The sequence below is a fragment of the Vanellus vanellus genome (genome assembly GCF_965231255.1).
Source record: "Vanellus vanellus genome assembly, chromosome: 9".
Taxonomy (NCBI): Eukaryota; Metazoa; Chordata; class Aves; order Charadriiformes; family Charadriidae; genus Vanellus; species Vanellus vanellus.
This window is the reverse complement of record NC_138914.1, coordinates 25,740,313-25,758,413: the sequence shown is the minus strand read 5'-3', so window position 1 is coordinate 25,758,413 and position 18,101 is coordinate 25,740,313. Positions and strand designations below refer to the sequence as shown.

Sequence of the window (18,101 nt, the reverse complement as noted above, 5' to 3'; positions counted from 1 at the left end):
GGTGATGTCACCCCAAGGTGACCTGCTGGGGAAGCGGGACTGTTGGTGTCATTTTTGGGCCTGCCAGGCCACCACAGCATCCCCACTTCTTCGTGGGACAGTTCCCTGGAAGGGAACAGGTTCAGTGTTTGGAGGTTACCAGGGCACACCCCCTCAAACTTCCCCTTGACAGTAGTTTCAGTTCTGCCTCCAACCCCAACGCAGGCAGCCCCAGGAAAGGGGAAGAGAAACTGCAGGGTGAGGGGATGCACCAGGGGACAGCCAGGGAGGAGCAGTGGGTAGGGGACATTGTGGGGGTGGGTCCAGCTCTGATCACCCCATTGACCCTCCAGTGCTGAACACTGGTGACAATGGGGACAGAGCAGGGGTATGGACTCCACCATTCCTGTTCGCACGCCCAGGGGGCAGTTGGAGAGAGGTACAGGGTTCCCCACCAAAGATGGTGGGAAGGAAAGGGTAGTGCCAGGTTGCAGCCCAGCCCCAGGCCCTTTTCTGGGGGCATTTATGGGAGAGTTGGAGTTCCCCAGCACTGTTCCCGCAGCCACGGGCCGGGCAGGAACTGCTTGTCACCTCCTCCCTGGGAAGGCCCGTCCCCAGGGTTAAGCAGGCAGTACAAGGAGGACCCTGAGCTGGAGGTGCCTGAAGGGGACCAAAGCAGCCCTTCTCCCCATGCGGGCCTGAGAGGACGGTGGCCATCTTTCTCCAGTCAGGGCTCAAATCCAAAAGCGATCATCACCTCCAGAGCTGATGCATCCTACAAGAATGGGGATGGGGCGAGGTACCATCGGTGGGGAGGGGGAGTCAGGGGAACCCAGCTCAGGTCCTTGAGCACCTGTTTTCTCCTAGTGCCATTTCCTGGACCTCCTTTTTCCTCCCTTCTCCTCCTGGCTGGGCTCTCCCCAGCCCTAGCCTGTTGCGGCACTTCATGCTCAAGAACTTATTTCAACTTTCCTCCCTCCCACACATCCCCAGCCCCCAGCTCGGGACCTCTGGGGCCCTCCCCAACACATCTGCACCAGTCCCATTGGTGGAGAGCCACCACCGTGACTGCTGGGCTGGGTTGAAGTGTGTGACCCCACGGGTGCTTCCTCCTCCTGCAGTCACTGCTGCTGCTGCTTCGGCCTTGCCTGTGTGCACCATGCAGCCCACTCACCTCCTCCTCTTCCTCTTTCTCCCCCTCCTTCTCCCTGGGATGTGGGCAGACCCAGAGGGTAAGTGGGAGCCCTGGCTCACCCCAACCTCTCTCACCCACAGGTTCCTTAGGGGAGGCATGGCCAGGCCACTGTCCTCTGCATGGAGGGGATGATCCCTAGCATCAAAGGGCCACTCTCCACCATGCAGTACCCAAAGGTGCCCTGTCCCTGCCCACCCTCTCTGTTCCTGTCTCCAGCTCAGGGCTTCATGCTCCACCAGCTCCAGCACAGGGGCTCAGGCACCCAAGCAGAAGTGGGACCAGGGGTCCCCAGTGAGGCCTGGGGCGTTGGGGTACCCCTAAAAGTGCCTTCCTTCTACAGGGAGCCCATGGGTGCCAGGGGGATCTCAGCTCTACGTGGTGCTCTGGCCCCTTCCAGCAGCTTCTTGTTTGTTGGGGAGCTGCACCTGCAAGAGGGTGTCTTGCACCGTTGCATAGAGCATTTCACCACAATGCTGTGAGGCCTCATGTTTCCGGTGGGGTGGGGGGAGGGGCGGGGACAAGCAGCAGCAGACATTGGGTTGGGACTGATCTCTGGGCTCGGCTACTCTCCTGCCCCTGTCAGGGCTTGGTCTCCTTCCTTGAGGTCCCAATGCCCAGGAGCCCCCAAACCTGAATGAAATGCCCTTTCCCTTCCTCCATCCTCCACATCCTCTGAGCCATATGCAGGTCCAGGTTCTGGCACAGATGCTTCTTCTAGGGGGACCATCACCCCAAACAAGCACTGAGGTGCCCCCCACCTTCCACTCTGCACAGCCAGACAGCAGGTGCTGGACAGCAGGGAGGCAGGGAGGGGATGAAGTGCTTGAAATGCTGTGCAGGAGAGAAATACCTTGTTGAAAGTAAAATAGAGAGGACAAAGAACATTGATGACAGAGGAAGTTCAGACAGGAGAACAACCCTGAGTGGGCAAGGAGGTGAGAGTCCAGCAAAGACATGGCTGGGGGTTGCCCAGGCAGGGCCAGGTGCAGGCTGATGGGGGTCCCTGTGGTGTGGGGTGAAGAGCATAGAATCATAGAATAGTTTGGGTTGGAAGGGACCTTTAAAGGCCATCTAGTCCAATCCCCCTGCAATGAGCAGGGACATCTTCAACTAGATCAGGTTGCTCAGAACCTCGTCCAACCTGACCTTGAATGTTTCCAGGGGTGGAGCATCTGCCACCTCTCTGGGCAACCTGTGTCAGTGCTTCACCACCCTCACGGTAAAGAATTTGTTCCTTATACTTAGTCTGAAAACCCCTGTTTCCCTTCCAGCCCCCCCCCCCCTCCTTTCCTCTTTCCTGCAGCCCTTTCCATCCCCATCCTCTTTCCCAGCAGAGACGCAGGTTTTCCAGCTGCTCCAGACCAGCCTCTTCACCAATGTCAGCTCTGCCGAAGTGTTCGGGGTGGCTTTTCTGGGGGACGTGCCCATCTATGCGCTGGATCCTGACAACTGGAGCATCCAATTCCACTGGCCATGGGCCCGCCAGGCCACAGCTGAGGGTGATGCAGAGAAGATCAAGTCCCACTCCAAAATCTTTTTGCGCAATATGGTCCGATACGTGCATGAAACCGCCCAGCAGGTGCAACTGGACTGTGAGTGTGGGAACAACCCCAGCCATAGCCCCAAGCCCTTTTCCCTGGGTTTCAGCTGTCCCCTCCTCCCCACCAGGGTGGCATTTGTGAGGTCTCGTAGGGCACAACAGCTCCTGAAAAGGTAATGGGAAATGCTGTGGCTGACAGGGCGCATGGCTAACAGGAGCTGGGAGGGCAGCGCACCAGAAACAACCCCCAGGGCTCCTGCCATGTGGCACAGGAGAACCTCTCTGCACACCGGGAAGCTGCCACCAAATTTACTGGGGCTGCAGGACCTGCACAGCATAGATCAGGGAAAGAGAAAGTTGGGGGCAAATATTTTGGGGGACAACATTCTGTTTAAGCAACTGCCCCACGCTAACTGGCCCTGTATCCGCTCCAGCCTTCCAAGGGAAATGAGGGCTTGCACGGTATCCCGGGGCCTCCTGAAGCATGGCCTCATGCCCTGCTGCCCATTGCACCCCACTGCCTATCTCACTCCTGCATGTGCCTCCAGCCAAATCCCACCTCGTGCCACCCATGTCCCACACACTCATGGGACCTCTCCACCGGCTCTGCCCTTGACAGACCCATTGCTGGTCCAGATCCGTGCGGGCTGTGTGCTGCACCCCAATAGGACAAGCTGGGGCTTCATGGATGTCGGGGAGGGTGGCAGAGACCTCATAGCTTTCGAGGTGGAGAAGCAGCGCTGGGAGCCCCAGCAGCCATCCCGACTAGCAGAGCTGGTCAGCAAGTCCTTAACCAGCAAGAAGTCCATCACAGCACTCCTGGAGCACCTCCTCTCCATCTCCTGCCAGAGCCACATCCTCACCCTGTGCAGGTATGGAAGAGCTGATCTGGAGAAACAAGGTGAGACCCTCCCTGACCCCAGCACAGCCACCCCAAAGACCCACAAATACTGGGGCCAAGTGGTGCCCCACCAGGGCTCCCCACACCCCTTTGCTCTCGCCCCCCAGAGGTGCCTGTGGCCACAGTCTTCACCCGCACACCCAGACCAGACCAGCTCCTGCTGGTTTGCCATGTCACTGGCTTCTACCCGCGGCCCATCAGCGTGGCCTGGCTGCGGGATGGCCAGGAGGTGCCATCGGGCCCAGCGCTCAACACCAGCAGCATCCTGCCCAACGCCGACCTCACCTACCAGATCCGCAGCGTCCTGGCCGTGGCCCCCCGTGATGGGCACAGCTATGCCTGCCGCGTGCACCACCGCAGCCTGGGCAACCGCAGTCTCCTCATCCCATGGGGTAGGTGCAACCCATGGAGATGGGGCACAGGGTGCAGGCAGCAGCCACTGGCCCTTCAAGGGGCAGCTCCTGACTGGTGCTGCCACGCTTACATGGCCACCCTCTTCTCTCCGTGTCCTAGAAAACTGCAGCGCAGCTCCAACCGTTGGCATCACCATTGCAGTGCTGCTCCTTGTGGCCGCAGCCTCTGCCGGGGCAGTTTGGTGGTGGAAGCACAGGTGAGGTCTCCCTCCCACTGTCTGCTCTCAGGTTTATGGGCAGATGGGTTGGGCCAGGGGTTGCAGCAGCAGCAGCTCTGCAGTGATGACCTCCCCGGCTCTGAGTACGGCTCACAGTGCCCCTTTCCCCCTTTTCCACAGGAAAGGTAATGAGGGCACATGGGAGACCCAGGAATTCATCATCTGAAACCTGGCTGCCTGCCCAGCAACGAGCTCCCTCACCACCAGCTCTCCCTGCTCATCTCATCTCCCATCCCAGACCCATCAGCACTGACAGGGGTTTGCTCTGGAAAACCACCACATTAAACAGCTACAAACTTCCCCAGCTGCACGTGGCTTCTGTGGCTCTTATCCTCCTTCCTGCTCAGGAGGTCCCCCAGGAACCCCCCCAGCATGCTGCAGAGACCCCACATTGCAACCAGGAAGACTCTGCCTTTTCCTGGACATTGGCTGATGTCCCAGGCATGTCAGGAGAAGCAATTCCTCTGCTAACCTCTCCCACATCTCCACATTTCCATGGCCAGTGTCTGTCCCTGGCAGATGGGCAGTGACAGCCTGGGGCCAGACCAGCATAGGGCCACTGGGTGGGATGGGGGACAGAGCAGTCGACAAATCAGGGAGAAACAGAGTGATTTGAGCTGTTCTGCTGGGTAGAGAGGGGAAGGGAAGACTCAAGTGACATCTCCAACGCCCTGGCACAGGGGGGCATTTTGAGTGGGTGTGAAGCCACTCTGGCTCCAGTGCTGATCTCACCCTCTGTCCAGGATGGGTTTGGGTTGGGATCTCCTCCACTCCTGCCTCTTCATTTGACTCCTGCCCCTGCAAAAGCTCTGTGGGTTACCCTCGGAATAAGGGAGATCGCTCAGCAATTATCATCACAGGCAAAACAGACTCAACTTTGGGAAATTAATTTAATTTATTGCCATTCAAGATCAGGTAGTATAATGAGAAATAACAACAAATCTAAAAACACCTTCCCCCTACCCCTCCCTTCTTCCTGTGCTCAACTTCACTCTTGACTTCTTTACCTCCTTCTTCCGAGCGGCACAGTGTGATGGGGAATGAGGACTGCCGTCAGTTTATTATGCACTGTTTCTGTCACTCCTTCCTCCTCACCCTGCTCCAGCATGGTGTCCCACCCATAGGAGACAGTCCTTCATGAACTGCTCCAGCATGGGTATCCAGGAATGGACTGCTCCAGCACAGGTCCCCCATGGGGTCACAAGTCCTTCCAGGAGCCTGTTGCAGCACAGGCTCTCCATGAGGTCACAGCCTCCTTCAGGCACATCCACCTGGTCTGATGTGGGGTCCTCCATGGGCTGCAGGTAGGTATGTGCTTCACTGTGGTCCTTCACCATGAGCTGCACAGGCACCATGCCTAGAGCATCTCCTTCTCTTCCTTCTTCACTGACTTTGGTGACTCCATAGTTGTTTCTCTCACATATTCTCACTTCTCTCTCTCAGCTGCCGTTGCACAGCCATTTTTACCCCTTCTTAAATATGTTATCACAGAGGAACTACCAACATTGCTGACTGGATCAGCCTTGGCCAGTGGCAAGTCTGTCTTAGAACTGGCTGGAACTGGCTCTGTTGGACATGGAGGCAGCTTCTGGCATCTTCTCACAGAAGTCACCCCAGCAGGCCTCCTGCTGCCAAAAACTTGTCACGTAAACCCAATACTCTCTGCCAGGGGTCTACAGAGTAAAGCTCTGGGGGTTACCACGAGAGGAGGCAAAGGCCACCATGGGCTGGGCTCAGCCTACATCTCCTTGAGTGTAGGGTGCTGCTGCAGTCAGGAGGGATGCCCACTGCAGCCAGGAGGGATGACTTTGCACCCATCCAAATCCCCTGGCACTCACAGCCGCCAGCCAGAGGGGCCTGGCCCAGCCCTCCACCAGCCACATCACCTCCCCTTGGGGAACACACTCAGACAGGCCCTCCCCAAAACCTCAGCACCAGCCTTATTGGCTACTGAGGCCTCCCCATGACACTGACACCAACAGAGTTGGCCAGACAGAGCAGCCCTGGGGAGAAGTGAGTGGTCACAGCTCCCGTGGCCCCTTCCTCCTTCTGCTACACGTGCTGCTGCACACTTGCCACTGGCAACATGCAGCCCCCTTGCCACCTCCTCGTCATCTTCCTTCTCCTCCTTCTCCCTGGGACGTGGGCAGATCCAGAAGGTAAGTGGAAGCCCTGGCTCACCCTCACCTCTTCCCATTGCTGCACTGCAGAACCCCACAGAGATGGCAGGGAGTGGGCACAGACAGGCCACTGATCCTATCACCAACGGGCCACCCCACCCCCCCTCCACAGCACCCAAAGGTGCCCCATCCTTGCCCACCTGCTCGGGGTTCCCTGCCCCACACCATCCTGCCCAGCCCAGAACCACTGGTGCTGGGGTTCAGGAACCTGAGCTGCCAAGGGGCAAGGGGTCCCTAAGCCAGGCCTGGGGTGCTGGGGTGCCCCCAAAGACGCCTTCCTCCTTGCAGGGAGCCTGTGATCAGCGGGGGTTCTCAGCCCCTCATGGCACAACAGACCTGCACTGATCTCCAACCCCTTGAGCAGGTCCTGGGCATCACCCTTAGCCTGCAGGATCACTTCTCTTGCAGTCAAAGGTTCCCTGGATCCTCTGCATTCTGCCCCTGTGAAACAATGCTTCAAGGTTCCTCCTGTAGCCACAAGGAGTCCTGCATCCTTAGCCTGTGTTTCCCATTCCAGGGGCAGGTGCTTACCGCGCCCTGGCCAGGGGGGCACACACTGCTCCAAAACAGGCTTCACTCTGCCCTGCGTACTACCGCAGCCTCATTAAGCACTATGCCATCGAAATTAGTCTCCTGCCTCCTGTTAGGGTTTGGCCTTGAGCACTGCTCGAGAGCCCCTAAACTGGGGTGAAATGCCCCTCCCTCCCAGCCCCCCCCACCCTCTGCACTGTGTGCAGGCCCCCAGTGGATCTGGGTCCTGGCACAGGTGCTCCTTGCTGGGAAAAGCTTCACCCCAAACCAGAACCGAGGTCCCCCCTGCCATCGCTTCCATACAGCTAAGGGACAGCTCCCAGAAGGTCACATCGGGGAGGTAGATGGTTAAAAAAGGGAAATTAGAGGAGAAACAGGGAGAAGCTTAGAGAGCCCACTGAAGGAAACTGAAAACTGAGTGAAACCAGGGGATTTCCGCCACCCTGCCTGTCTGCTCCATCTTGCCCTGCCTGTCCCCAGGGACACTGCAAGCCACCCTTCCTCCTGGGGCCACCTACCAAGCACTACAGCCAGCAGTCCCCTGATCTTCTCATCCTCATGCACCCCAATACTTCTTCCTCTTCCCTCTCTCCACACAGGCTCTTGTAAACTCCACCTTTTCCAAACCTTAATCTTCCACAACACCAGCTTTGTGGACATTTCGGCCTGGGGCACCCTGGAGGACATCATCTTTGCTACCCTGCAGAAATACACCTGGAACGTCCTCTACCTATACCCATGGGTCTACCCAGCCCTGCCTGCAGCAGAGTGGGAGAACCTGCAAAACCTGTTCAGGGTCTACACGCACAACTTCATCCTGTCACTGTCTGGAGATGCCGTGCTGTACCAGACACCCTGTGAGTACCAGGTGCTCAGCACCTCCTCACCTAAGGCAGGGAGCTGTGAGAAGGATCTCAGAGCCACCAACAACAGCTTTCCCAAACTGGGGCTGGCAGGAAGGCAGGGACTAGGGCTTCATCCTGAACCAGCAAGACCTCCAAACCACCCTGTCCTCTACAGAGGTCACATGGGGCCATCCTGGTCCCCAGCACAAACATTGGCCACATTTAGGTCCACTTACACCTTCACAACAGCCCCTCCTATTGCTCTCCAAGCACCCCAGATCCCACCAGAAAAGCAATCTGAAGAAGTGGAGTAGAAGGTTAAAGGGGCCTTTCTGCTCCTGTCTGTGGGACAGGACACATGGAGGAATCGCCTGGCCCCTCATGCTGACGCAGCACTGGTTAACCAAGCGCAAGATGCTGGGCAGAGTGCCACAGTCCTCCTACTCGCCCGAACCCCATGTTCTGTCACTCCCTCAAAGCAGTGCTTACCACTTTGCCATGGCTCCCAACCCTGCTGTGGGCAGAGGTAGCTTGAGGACAATGAGCTACAGGACTTTGGTTTCTTTGACCACGGTTTGATCTACAAGACACAAGGCCGGCTGGTAACAGATGGGAAAAGCCTATCTTGCAGGGGGAAAAGGGTTCTAGGACCAGAGTTAGCAGAGCTCATTGAGAGAGCTTTAAACTAGATTGGAAGGGGGATTGGGATGTAACTGGGCTCACCAGAGAGGCGCCTGGGTGTAGTAGTCCAGCACTTGTGGGGAAGAGTGCTAGTATTTTTGAGAATCAGAAGGCCTACCAGCCCTCAAGGGCAAAACCCACACACTCAGCTGCCTCTCTGAAATGCTTATACACCAATACACACAGCATGGGGAACAAACAAGAAGAATTAGAGATCTGTGTGTGGTTACAGGGCCATGATTTCGTTGCAATTACTGAGACGGTGGGATAGCTCACATCTCTGGGAACTCCTTAGTTTAGGAGAAACAGGGAACTGCTAGAGAGGGTACAGAAAAGGGCTATGAAGATGATTAGGGGACTGGAACATCTTTCTGAAGCACTTGGATCTTTTTAGTCTGAAGAAGAGAAGACTGAGCAGGTATCTTATCAATGCTTATAAATACTTAAAGGGAGGGTGTCAGGAGGATGGGAACAGTCTTTTTTCATTGGTGCTCAGTGATAGGACAAGAGGTAATGGGCACAAACTTGAACATAGGAAGTTCCATCTAAACCTGAGGAGGAACTTCTTTGCTTTGAAGGTGGCAGAGAGCTGGAACAGGCTGTCCGGAGAGGTTGTGGAGTCTCCCGCTCTGGAGACATTCAAAACACACCTGGACACCATCCTGTGCAACATGCTGTAAGGTGACCCTGCTCTGGCAGGGGGGTTGGACTAAATGATCTCCAGAGGTCCCTTCCAACCCTGACCATTCTGTGATTCTGCGACTCAGGACAGGTTTCTCACCTCCAATTTCCACCTGGTGTAAAGCAGAGTGACTCCCAGTCACATGGGAGAAGAATATAGAATATAGAATATAGAATATAGAATATAGAATAGAATAGAATAGAATAGAATAGAATAGAATAGAATAGATCAGGGGCACTATTAGTAGCACTATTAGTTCAGTTTAGTTCAGTTGGAAGGGACCTACAACAATCATCTAGGCCAACTGCCTGACCAATTCAGGGGTGACAAAATGTTAAAGCAAATTATTAAGGGCATTGTCCAAATGCCTCGTAAACATTGACAGGCTTGGGACATTGACCACCTCGGTAAAGAAAAGTTTTCTAATGTCAAGTCTGAACCTACCCTGACAAGGCTTTGAACCATTCCCACACATGCTGTCCCTGGATCATATGGAGAAGAGATCATCACCTCCCTCCCTATGTCCCCTCCTCAGGAATCAATGTGATCAACCCTCAGCCTTCTTTTATCCAAACTAGACAAGCCCAGAGTCCTCAGACACTCCTCATAGGACATACCTTCCAGCCCTTCACCAGCTTTGTTGACCTCCTCTGGATGCATTCAAGGACCTTCACATCCTCCTTAAATGGTGGGGCCCAGAACTGCACACAGTGCTCAGAGTGAGGCCACACCAACAGTAAATACAGCAGGATAATCCGCTCTCTGGACCCTCTGATTATACTTTGTTTGATGCCCCCCAGGTTGTGGTTTGCTCTCTTGGCTGCCAGGGCACACTGGTGACTCATACTGAGCCTGCTGCCAGCCAGCACCTCCAGATCCCTTTCTGCATTTTTGCTGTCCAGCCGCTCCCCTCACAGTTTATATTTGTGTCCAGTGTTACTCTGTCCCAGGTGGAGAATCTGGCATTTTATCTTGTTAAATTTCATGCCATTGATGATTGCCCAGTGCTCCAATCTATCTAGAACTTTCTGCAAGGCTTCTTGTCCCTCAAGAGAGTCAATAGCACCTCCCAGTTTTGTATCATCAGCAAACTTGCTAATGGTGTATTTCACTCCTGCATCCAGACCATTCATCAAAATATTGAACAGCACTGGTCCTAGGACTGAGCCCTGAGAAACGCTTCCAGCGACTGGTCATCAGCCAGATGTAGCGCTGTTCACTGCAACCCTTTGAGCTCTGCCCTTCAGGAAGTTCTTCACCCAGCGCACCATGAACCTGCTCAGCCCATAGTTGGACAACTTGTCCAGAAGGATGCTGTGAGGGACATTATCAAAAGCTAAAAAAAGCTAAAATTCAGAAAAACTACATCCACCACCTTCCCTTCACCCACTAGGTGGATGATATTATCATAGAAGAATATCAAATTAGTCACAGGACTTTCCCTCTGTGAACACATAGTGACTGTGCCTCATAATTGCATTGTCTTTTAAATGCCTTTCAATAGTACACAGTAGGATCTTCTCCGTAATTTTCCCAGCTAGAGGTTAGACTAATAGGTCTGTAGTTTCCTGGGTCTTCCCTCACACCTTTCTGGTAAATTAAAATAATGTTCGCTAGCTCACAGTCAGCAGGGACCTCCACAGACTCCCAAGATGATCAAGACGTGTCCTGCCTTAACATCCACCATCTCCTTCAGTACTCTGGGATGAATCCCATCAGGTCCCATGGACTTTTGAACATTCAGCTGATATAGCTGGTTCCTTACAATCTCAGTGTCTGCAAATAGAAAGTCACTACTTCCAGAGTTGTGGTCATCTGACTTAGAGGACTGGGCAGCCCCAGGTCTATTATTAAAGACTGAGGCAAAAAAAGCATTGAATGTGTCCACTTTTTCTTCATCCCTATTAGTCAGGTGACCATCTTCAACAAGTATCAGTCCAATGTTTTCTTTAGGCCTCTTCTTGCTATTAACATACTTTAAAAAACCCTTCTTGTTGCCCAACACAACACTGCCTAGTTTCAGCTGTAATTGAGCTTTGGCCTTTCATGTCTTCTCAATGGGAAAAATTACTTGGGGTGCAGAGGGAAGGGGGAAAGGGTTGTGCTTAAAGAAGCAGGTGCAATTTTGGGCTCCAGTTGCACTCATGATGCCCCTCGTTTCCCCCAGACCCCTTTGTGATCCAGTGTACGGCCGGCTGTGACTTGTATCCCAACGGCTCTTATACCAAATTCTACCATCTCGCCTACAACGCCCAAAATTTCCTCAGCTTTCATGTGGACAGCAGCCACTGGGAGAGACAGCAGGAGAGAGAGCTGGCGGCACACGTGGAGAAGCAGTTCAACACCTTCACCGGCTTCTCTGAGACCCTGCAACACCTTCTCAATGTCACCTGTGTTGACCACATGAAGAAATTCATCAAGTACGGGAGGGCAGCTCTGGAGAGACAAGGTGAGACCCCCCCGTCCCTGTCATGGCCACCCCAAAGACCCACAAATACTGGGGCCAAGTGGTGCCCCACCAGGGCTCCCCACACCCCTTTGCTCTCGCCCCCCAGAGCTGCCTGTGGCCACGGTCTTCACCCACACACCCAGACCAGACCAGCTCCTGCTGGTTTGCCATGTCACTGGCTTCTACCCGCGGCCTATCAGCGTGGCCTGGCTGCGGGATGGCCAGGAGGTGCCATCGGGCCCGGCGCTCAACACCAGCAGCATCCTGCCCAACGCCGACCTCACCTACCAGATCCGCAGCGTCCTGGCCGTGGCCCCCCGTGATGGGCACAGCTATGCCTGCCGTGTGCGCCACCGCAGCCTGGGCAACCGCAGTCTCCTCATCCCATGGGGTAGGTGCCACCCATGGGGATGGGGTGCCGGGTTCTGGCCCCATGCAGGCACCTGGAGGATGGTAGGTCAGCCTATGATGGCAGCTCTGGCCATGGCCTCCTGTGGACCCACAACCCCTGTCTCTCATCTCTTCTCCAGACACGTCCAACATAGCTCTCAGTGTCAGCATCACCATTGTGGTGCTGCTGGCTGTTGCTGCAGCCCTCGCTGGGGCCACCTGGTACTACAGGCGCAGGTGAGGTCTCCTACTCACCCAGCTGCACCAGCCCCATTGGCTCCAGGCCATGGCAGGTGGGAGCTGCCTGGCCAGGTCTGCTTGCCCTTGTCCGGCCTCACCCACTTCCTCCTCTCCTGCAGGAGCTGAGAGCATATTGCATACCACACCAGGGATGCCCTGGGGCCACACTGGCCCCCCACATCTCCCAGATAATAAACAGCTAATTAACACCACTATGCATGTGGGAACTCCTGGTGTCTTTTGTCCAGCGCCCAAAAGCACATGGCATCATGTGGCTCCTGCTCACCTCAGGGCAGATGGGAAGAGCCCCAGTGCAGCTTAGGGGCATGCCCACATGCCTCATCCCAGGGTGAAACACTGGGACAGCCCCCCAACACCAACAGAGTGTCCCTGGCCCCAGGCCCTTGTCCTGGGGGACACCAGGCTCCCCACGAAGCAGCAGGACTCAGCCAGTGCCAACGCAGGCTGGGGCAGTGATGCAGCAGGACAAGGGAGGACCATGTTCCCCCCACCCATCCTTCTGGGGATCCATCAGCACCTCGGCACCACATCCCAGTCCCTGGTGACAACAGGCATGGGGCCAGCACACAGCTTGGGGGCATGGGGAACCCAGGCATGTGGCCAACTGTGGGAATGGGGTTTGCCTCCCCCGTGGGAAATACAGCCACATTGTGGCAAACCCACCCAGTTCAGTGCTGGGGGGCAGCAGCACAGAGGGGATAGAGATGTCTGTACCACACAGGGCCAGGATCTCTGGGCACCAGTGGCAGCAAAGGAAGTTCCCATCAGGGACAGTGGATGTGGCCCACAGCCACGAAGCAAGCCACCTGCACCAGGGGTAGGAAAGAGGAGTCGGGTCACCCGCACCGACACAGGTGTCAGGGTGCTGCCATGGCCATGGGGGACCGCACCTGCAGCCAGGGGGATGGCCTTGCTCCCACCCAAATACCCCCAGCCCTTGTGGCCACAGGCCAGGGTGCCCCAGACTAGCCTTCCTGTCCTCCTGGGTGACCTGTTACCTGCCCACTTAGGTGCTCGCCCTCACACCACTCCTCATCCCCCTTCCCACCCCATCCTTGTCCCCTTCCCCACCCCCTCTTCCCCACACACACCCACCCACAGCCCTGGCATTGGCCCCCTTCCTCACCCCAAATTGCCCCTTCCCTGTTCCCCTTCTGCAGCTCCACCTGTTCCCATGGGTCCCTTTCTCCTCCCCACACATCCCCGTGCCCCTACCCCATGCCACAAGGGCGAGACAGGGTCATGCAGACCCCACGCTCATGGCTCGACGCCCAGCCCAGGACCCCCAACAGCAGCATGCACCCAAGTGTCCCACCAATGGCAACCCGTACTGTACCTGATGTCACCAGGTGCTGGGCAAACAAGGGGAAAGCATGGCTGGGGGTGGGTGAGCTGCCTCACACTGGCCCAGCCTGCAGGGAGCCCCCGGGCCTGCCCCAGACCCACTCCTCCCCCCCCCCCCCCCAGATCCCTCCCAGCCACTCCTGGCCCCACCCAAAGCCCGCCCCCCCTGTGCAAAGCACCCCCTAGGACTTCCCCCAGTCCCTCCACCATACTCCCCCCACCTCCTTATCCTGTCCTCACTCTGCCCCAGCACTCAGGGTCCATGGGTGATCCATGGGAGTTTCCCATCCCAGTCCTCACGTGTTCTCTCCATCTCATAGAACAGAATCCTCTCCTGGGCAGGGGTGAAGGCAGCTGGGATGCACTGCACTGCTTTCAGGTCTGTGGGAAGGCCCTCCCTTCCCAAGGAGATACCGCTTCCACATGGGGACACTCTCCTTCCCCAAGCAGGACGCGGAGCCCAGGGGCTCTCCCACCATGGAGGACAAGTGCTGTAGGCACTGCATGGGAGATCCCAGGGGGAATGGAAGAACGATGACAGCAGTTGCTGAAATAGGTGAGCAGAGCAACAGCAGGAGAAGGTCCACACAATTACTCACCCTTGGAGGCCAGACCAGCAGCATTTGGCCCCCAGCGCTTGCGCATGTGCTCAGCAAGCTTGATTGCATCTTTGCCTTCTTCAAGCAAACCTTTGGGCAGATTGTGTATGCCTTCATTACAAATATTATAATTTAAACTTAACCTTCTTTAACATGCCCAGCATGAGGTCTTCCAGTGCTTCTGTTATCAAAGTATTCTCATGGATGAGGAGGATTCTATCCTTGAATCCATCAAGGATGAATTAGAGAAGGAACCTCTAATCAAAGAAAGCAAGTATTGTTATCATTCTTGAAGAGAAACATCCTGGAACAGATGGGCATACAGACCTTGAAAATGCTACTAATCTACATGTTTCACCAACTTGGCAGAAAAGTGAAAATTCTAAGTGTCCTAAGTTGAACTGCTTTCATTATAATACTGAAAATTACACCCATAGGTCAAGAAGACCCTAGCCCAGGTGAAGACCCTTCCCATGCGCATGCGTAGTAGCTATAACTTGATTGTGTAATCATATGTAAATTACTAACCAATTAAATGTAGATAGGAGGGACTAATATGATAACAATGTTGTAAAATGTGTATAGAAACTGCGCAGAGAGTCCTGTTTGGTGTGCTTGATTTGTGGGAAACCACCGAGCACCCAGCCTTGTGCAACTCTGAAATAATGTCTCATCCTGGCGTGTGAGATTGGATATTGTACAGTGGGTAACGAATCCAATATTTCAGACAACACTTCCAAATGAATGACCCAGGAATTCACCTCTCCTGTTGTCACATGATGAAAAAAATAGCCTAGAAAAGGCAGGACTTTAAAAATAAATTCTCTCCCAAGACCACAGCGCTGCAGCCCCTGGTGTTGCCCCTAAATGAGGGTGCTCCACCCAGTGTGCAAGAGCCAATCAACACACTGAGTCGAGATATTTGGTTTTATTTCAATTCTGCAGAATTGGGTGCCAGGCATTTAACAACAGCCAGCACACCTTGTGTTTTAAACCACCCAATATTTATAATGATAAAATACAGCTGACCAGTCAATTCATTCACCACCCCTAACTATACATATGCATCTAAGTTCATGTTTAAAACATTTAGGGACATTACCTGATTAGCATGCTCATTATTCACAGAAGGGGGTGTATTTTAGCATTTTAATTATGCAAGGTTAGTTTAGGGTACACTCTTGGCTCGAATTTGGTCCAGAAGATATGTTTGCTATCTTTAAGTCAGCAACTGCAAAAGAACACATAAGACACATTGTTTCATTTCCCATCCTATTCAAGGTCAGGTATATTCCTTGATGCCTCAACCATGTCCCAAATGAAATTTCTTGATAAACTTTTAACTTTGTTCTTTAGATATCACTGCCTCAGTCAAAAGGCTGGTGTGCACAGCCAGGCTGTGATGGAGCTGCAGCAGCACGCCCCCTACCCCCTGTACAAACCAGAGAGAGGAGCCCCGAGGCACCCAAGGAACCTCTGGGCCCTTCTGTGGGGACAGTCATTGTGGTAGGGCTGGGGCTGTACCCTCCACGTTTCTGGAGGCTGTGCTTAGCCCAGGAGTCGCAGTGAGACCCTTACATACAGCATCTTTCCCAGCCCAGGAGCAGCAGCAGTGCTTGGGGGGCCGTGTACCCAGCAGCGTGCTAATCAGCCAGGAGAGTGGTGAGGATCAGAGACATCTGCCCATAGCAGTGGTGCGCCTGTTGAGCAGCAGCATTCCCACGGACACCAGCAAGACACACAGCTGTGTCCTCAACCAGTGCACTGGTGAAGCTCCATGGCGTACTGGCTCCATCCCCAGGAGACTGAAACCTTTGCACAAAGCAACATTCCTCAATTGGGTAACGCTGGGGACACTGGCTCACAGCAACGTGACCAGTCACAGTGCACCAGAGAGGTTTGGGGATGCGCACCCTCAGCAGCATTTGTTTCCATCATGGGTGCACCAGAGGGATTTAGAGCCCTCATACACAGAAGCTCTCCCATCCCTGCCAGACAAGATGGCTCGACCTTGCACAGCATTTTCCTTAACAGCACTGCAACAGCAGGTGTCAGGAAGCCTCATACATAGCAGTGATCCCATCAGCATGAAACTGGTGGTGATCAAGGACCTGGGGACTGGCTTGTGAAGGTTCTTGTGGTGTCACGTATGACTGAGTAGCTGATAGGTCAGGTGCTGGAAACTGGCTTGTGAAGGTTCTTGTGATGTCACTGCTGGGTGAGTAGCTAACAGGGCAGGAGCAGGCCTCTGGCTTGTGTCATGCTTATGAGGTCACTGATGCCACAGAAGATGCAGATATGACTGAACGTACATACCAATGCAGATAAAATTTCAGATTCAGATACCATTTCAGATGCAGCAGCCATTGCAGATACTGACACCATTGCAAATGCCATTGCAGATGCAGGTACCACTGCAGATGCTGTTGCAGATAGTGATACCATTGTAGCTTTTGATACATTTACACCTAATGATGCAGATAACAATACCATTATAGATATCATTGCCAGCACCATTACAGATTGTGGTACCATTACAGACAGTCACACCAATATTGATACCATTAGAGATAGCCCTTGCAGATACTATTACTGGTTGAGATAAAATTACAGGTACACAATTAGAAACCAAATACAAGAACATATGCAGATACAGATACCATTACCAATAAAGACACAGTTACCATTAGAGACATAGGTAGAGGTACCAGCACAAATGCAGAGGCTGGTACCGTCACAGATACCATCAGAGAACCTGATGTAATTCCAGACACATATACGCTCAATTGCAGATACAATTGTAAATACAGGCACAAAATATATACAATTTCAAACACAATAAAGATGAAGAAATTAAACATACTGTTATAGATACAAGTACAGTCACAGAAGCCATTACCTATAAAATTGCATATACAATTACAGATACATATATAATTACACATACGATTACAAGTACACAACACAGAAACATGCACATGCATTCCAGATGCAGATATCATTGCATATACCACTGCACATTCAGGTGCCATTGCAGACCCCTTTATTCCTTCCATTTCAGTCCTCTTTTTCTCCTTCCTGCCCTCCTTCCTTCCTACTTTCCTCCTTCCTTCCTTCCTTCCTATCTTCCTTCCTCCTCACTTTCCCTCCATCCATCCTTCCTTCCTTCCTGGATGCTGTGGCTCCAGTGGACTGCCAGGTACATAGAATCATAGAATCACAGAATGGTTTGGGTTGGAAGGGACCTTCAAAGATCATCTATTTGAACCCTCCTGCCATGGGCAGGGACATCTTTCACTAGATCAGGTTGCTCAAAGTCCCATCCAACCTGATCTTGAACACTTCCAATGATGGCAAGAGTGCAGTGTGCACTTAAACTGCAGCCCAGGCTGCCACCAACCTTGACCTCTCTAATTAGTTCATCTGTGTTGGTAACAAAGATCCAGTAATGCTTCTTCTCTGGTTGGGCTGTCATATCAACTGGATTAAGAAATGATCTTTGAGGTACTCCCAAGCATTTCTGGACTGCTTACAGCTTGCTGGGGTGCTTTTCCAGCAGATGTCAGGGGGATTGAAATTCCACCTTTTTAGAGGAACATGCCCTAATCTTCTGAGACTTTTTGCAGGTGTTTCCTATTGGTTTCCAATATATCAGCAGCCCTTAGCTCTTCACTGCTACTCAAACCTCCCCCCACTAAGTCTAGTTCAAATCTCCCCTTATAAGTCTGGCAAGCTTGTTGGCAAAGATCCTCTTGCCCCACTTGGTCAGGGGAATCCTGTCAGCTCCCAACAGACCCAGCTTCTCAAAGATAAATCCATGATCATACAAACCAAAATCTTGAGTATGACACCAGCCACACAGCCAAGCATTGACCTGTTCAATTTGTCTCCTC

At 53.6% G+C, this 18,101-nt stretch overlaps 2 protein-coding genes across 2 annotated transcripts; both read left to right on the top strand.

Moving 5' to 3' along the window:
• Positions 1-1,138: 1,138 nt before the first annotated feature.
• Positions 1,139-4,527, top strand: LOC309675293 (antigen-presenting glycoprotein CD1d-like; the record flags this gene model as incomplete). The annotated part of the gene is made up of 6 exons (XM_082487553.1): positions 1,139-1,211; positions 2,506-2,766; positions 3,334-3,615; positions 3,723-4,007; positions 4,129-4,225; positions 4,367-4,527. The coding sequence occupies 6 exons, from the start codon at positions 1,139-1,141 to the stop codon at positions 4,410-4,412; spliced, it is 1,044 nt and encodes a 347-aa protein (XP_082343679.1). The 3' UTR covers positions 4,413-4,527.
• Positions 4,528-6,233: 1,706 nt separating this feature from the next.
• LOC309675255 (antigen-presenting glycoprotein CD1d-like) lies at positions 6,234-12,245 on the top strand (the record flags this gene model as incomplete). Its single annotated transcript, XM_082487503.1, has 5 exons — positions 6,234-6,405; positions 7,557-7,814; positions 11,333-11,614; positions 11,721-12,005; positions 12,145-12,245. The coding sequence occupies exons 1-5, from the start codon at positions 6,333-6,335 to the stop codon at positions 12,243-12,245; spliced, it is 999 nt and encodes a 332-aa protein (XP_082343629.1). The 5' UTR covers positions 6,234-6,332.
• Positions 12,246-18,101: the final 5,856 nt, after the last annotated feature.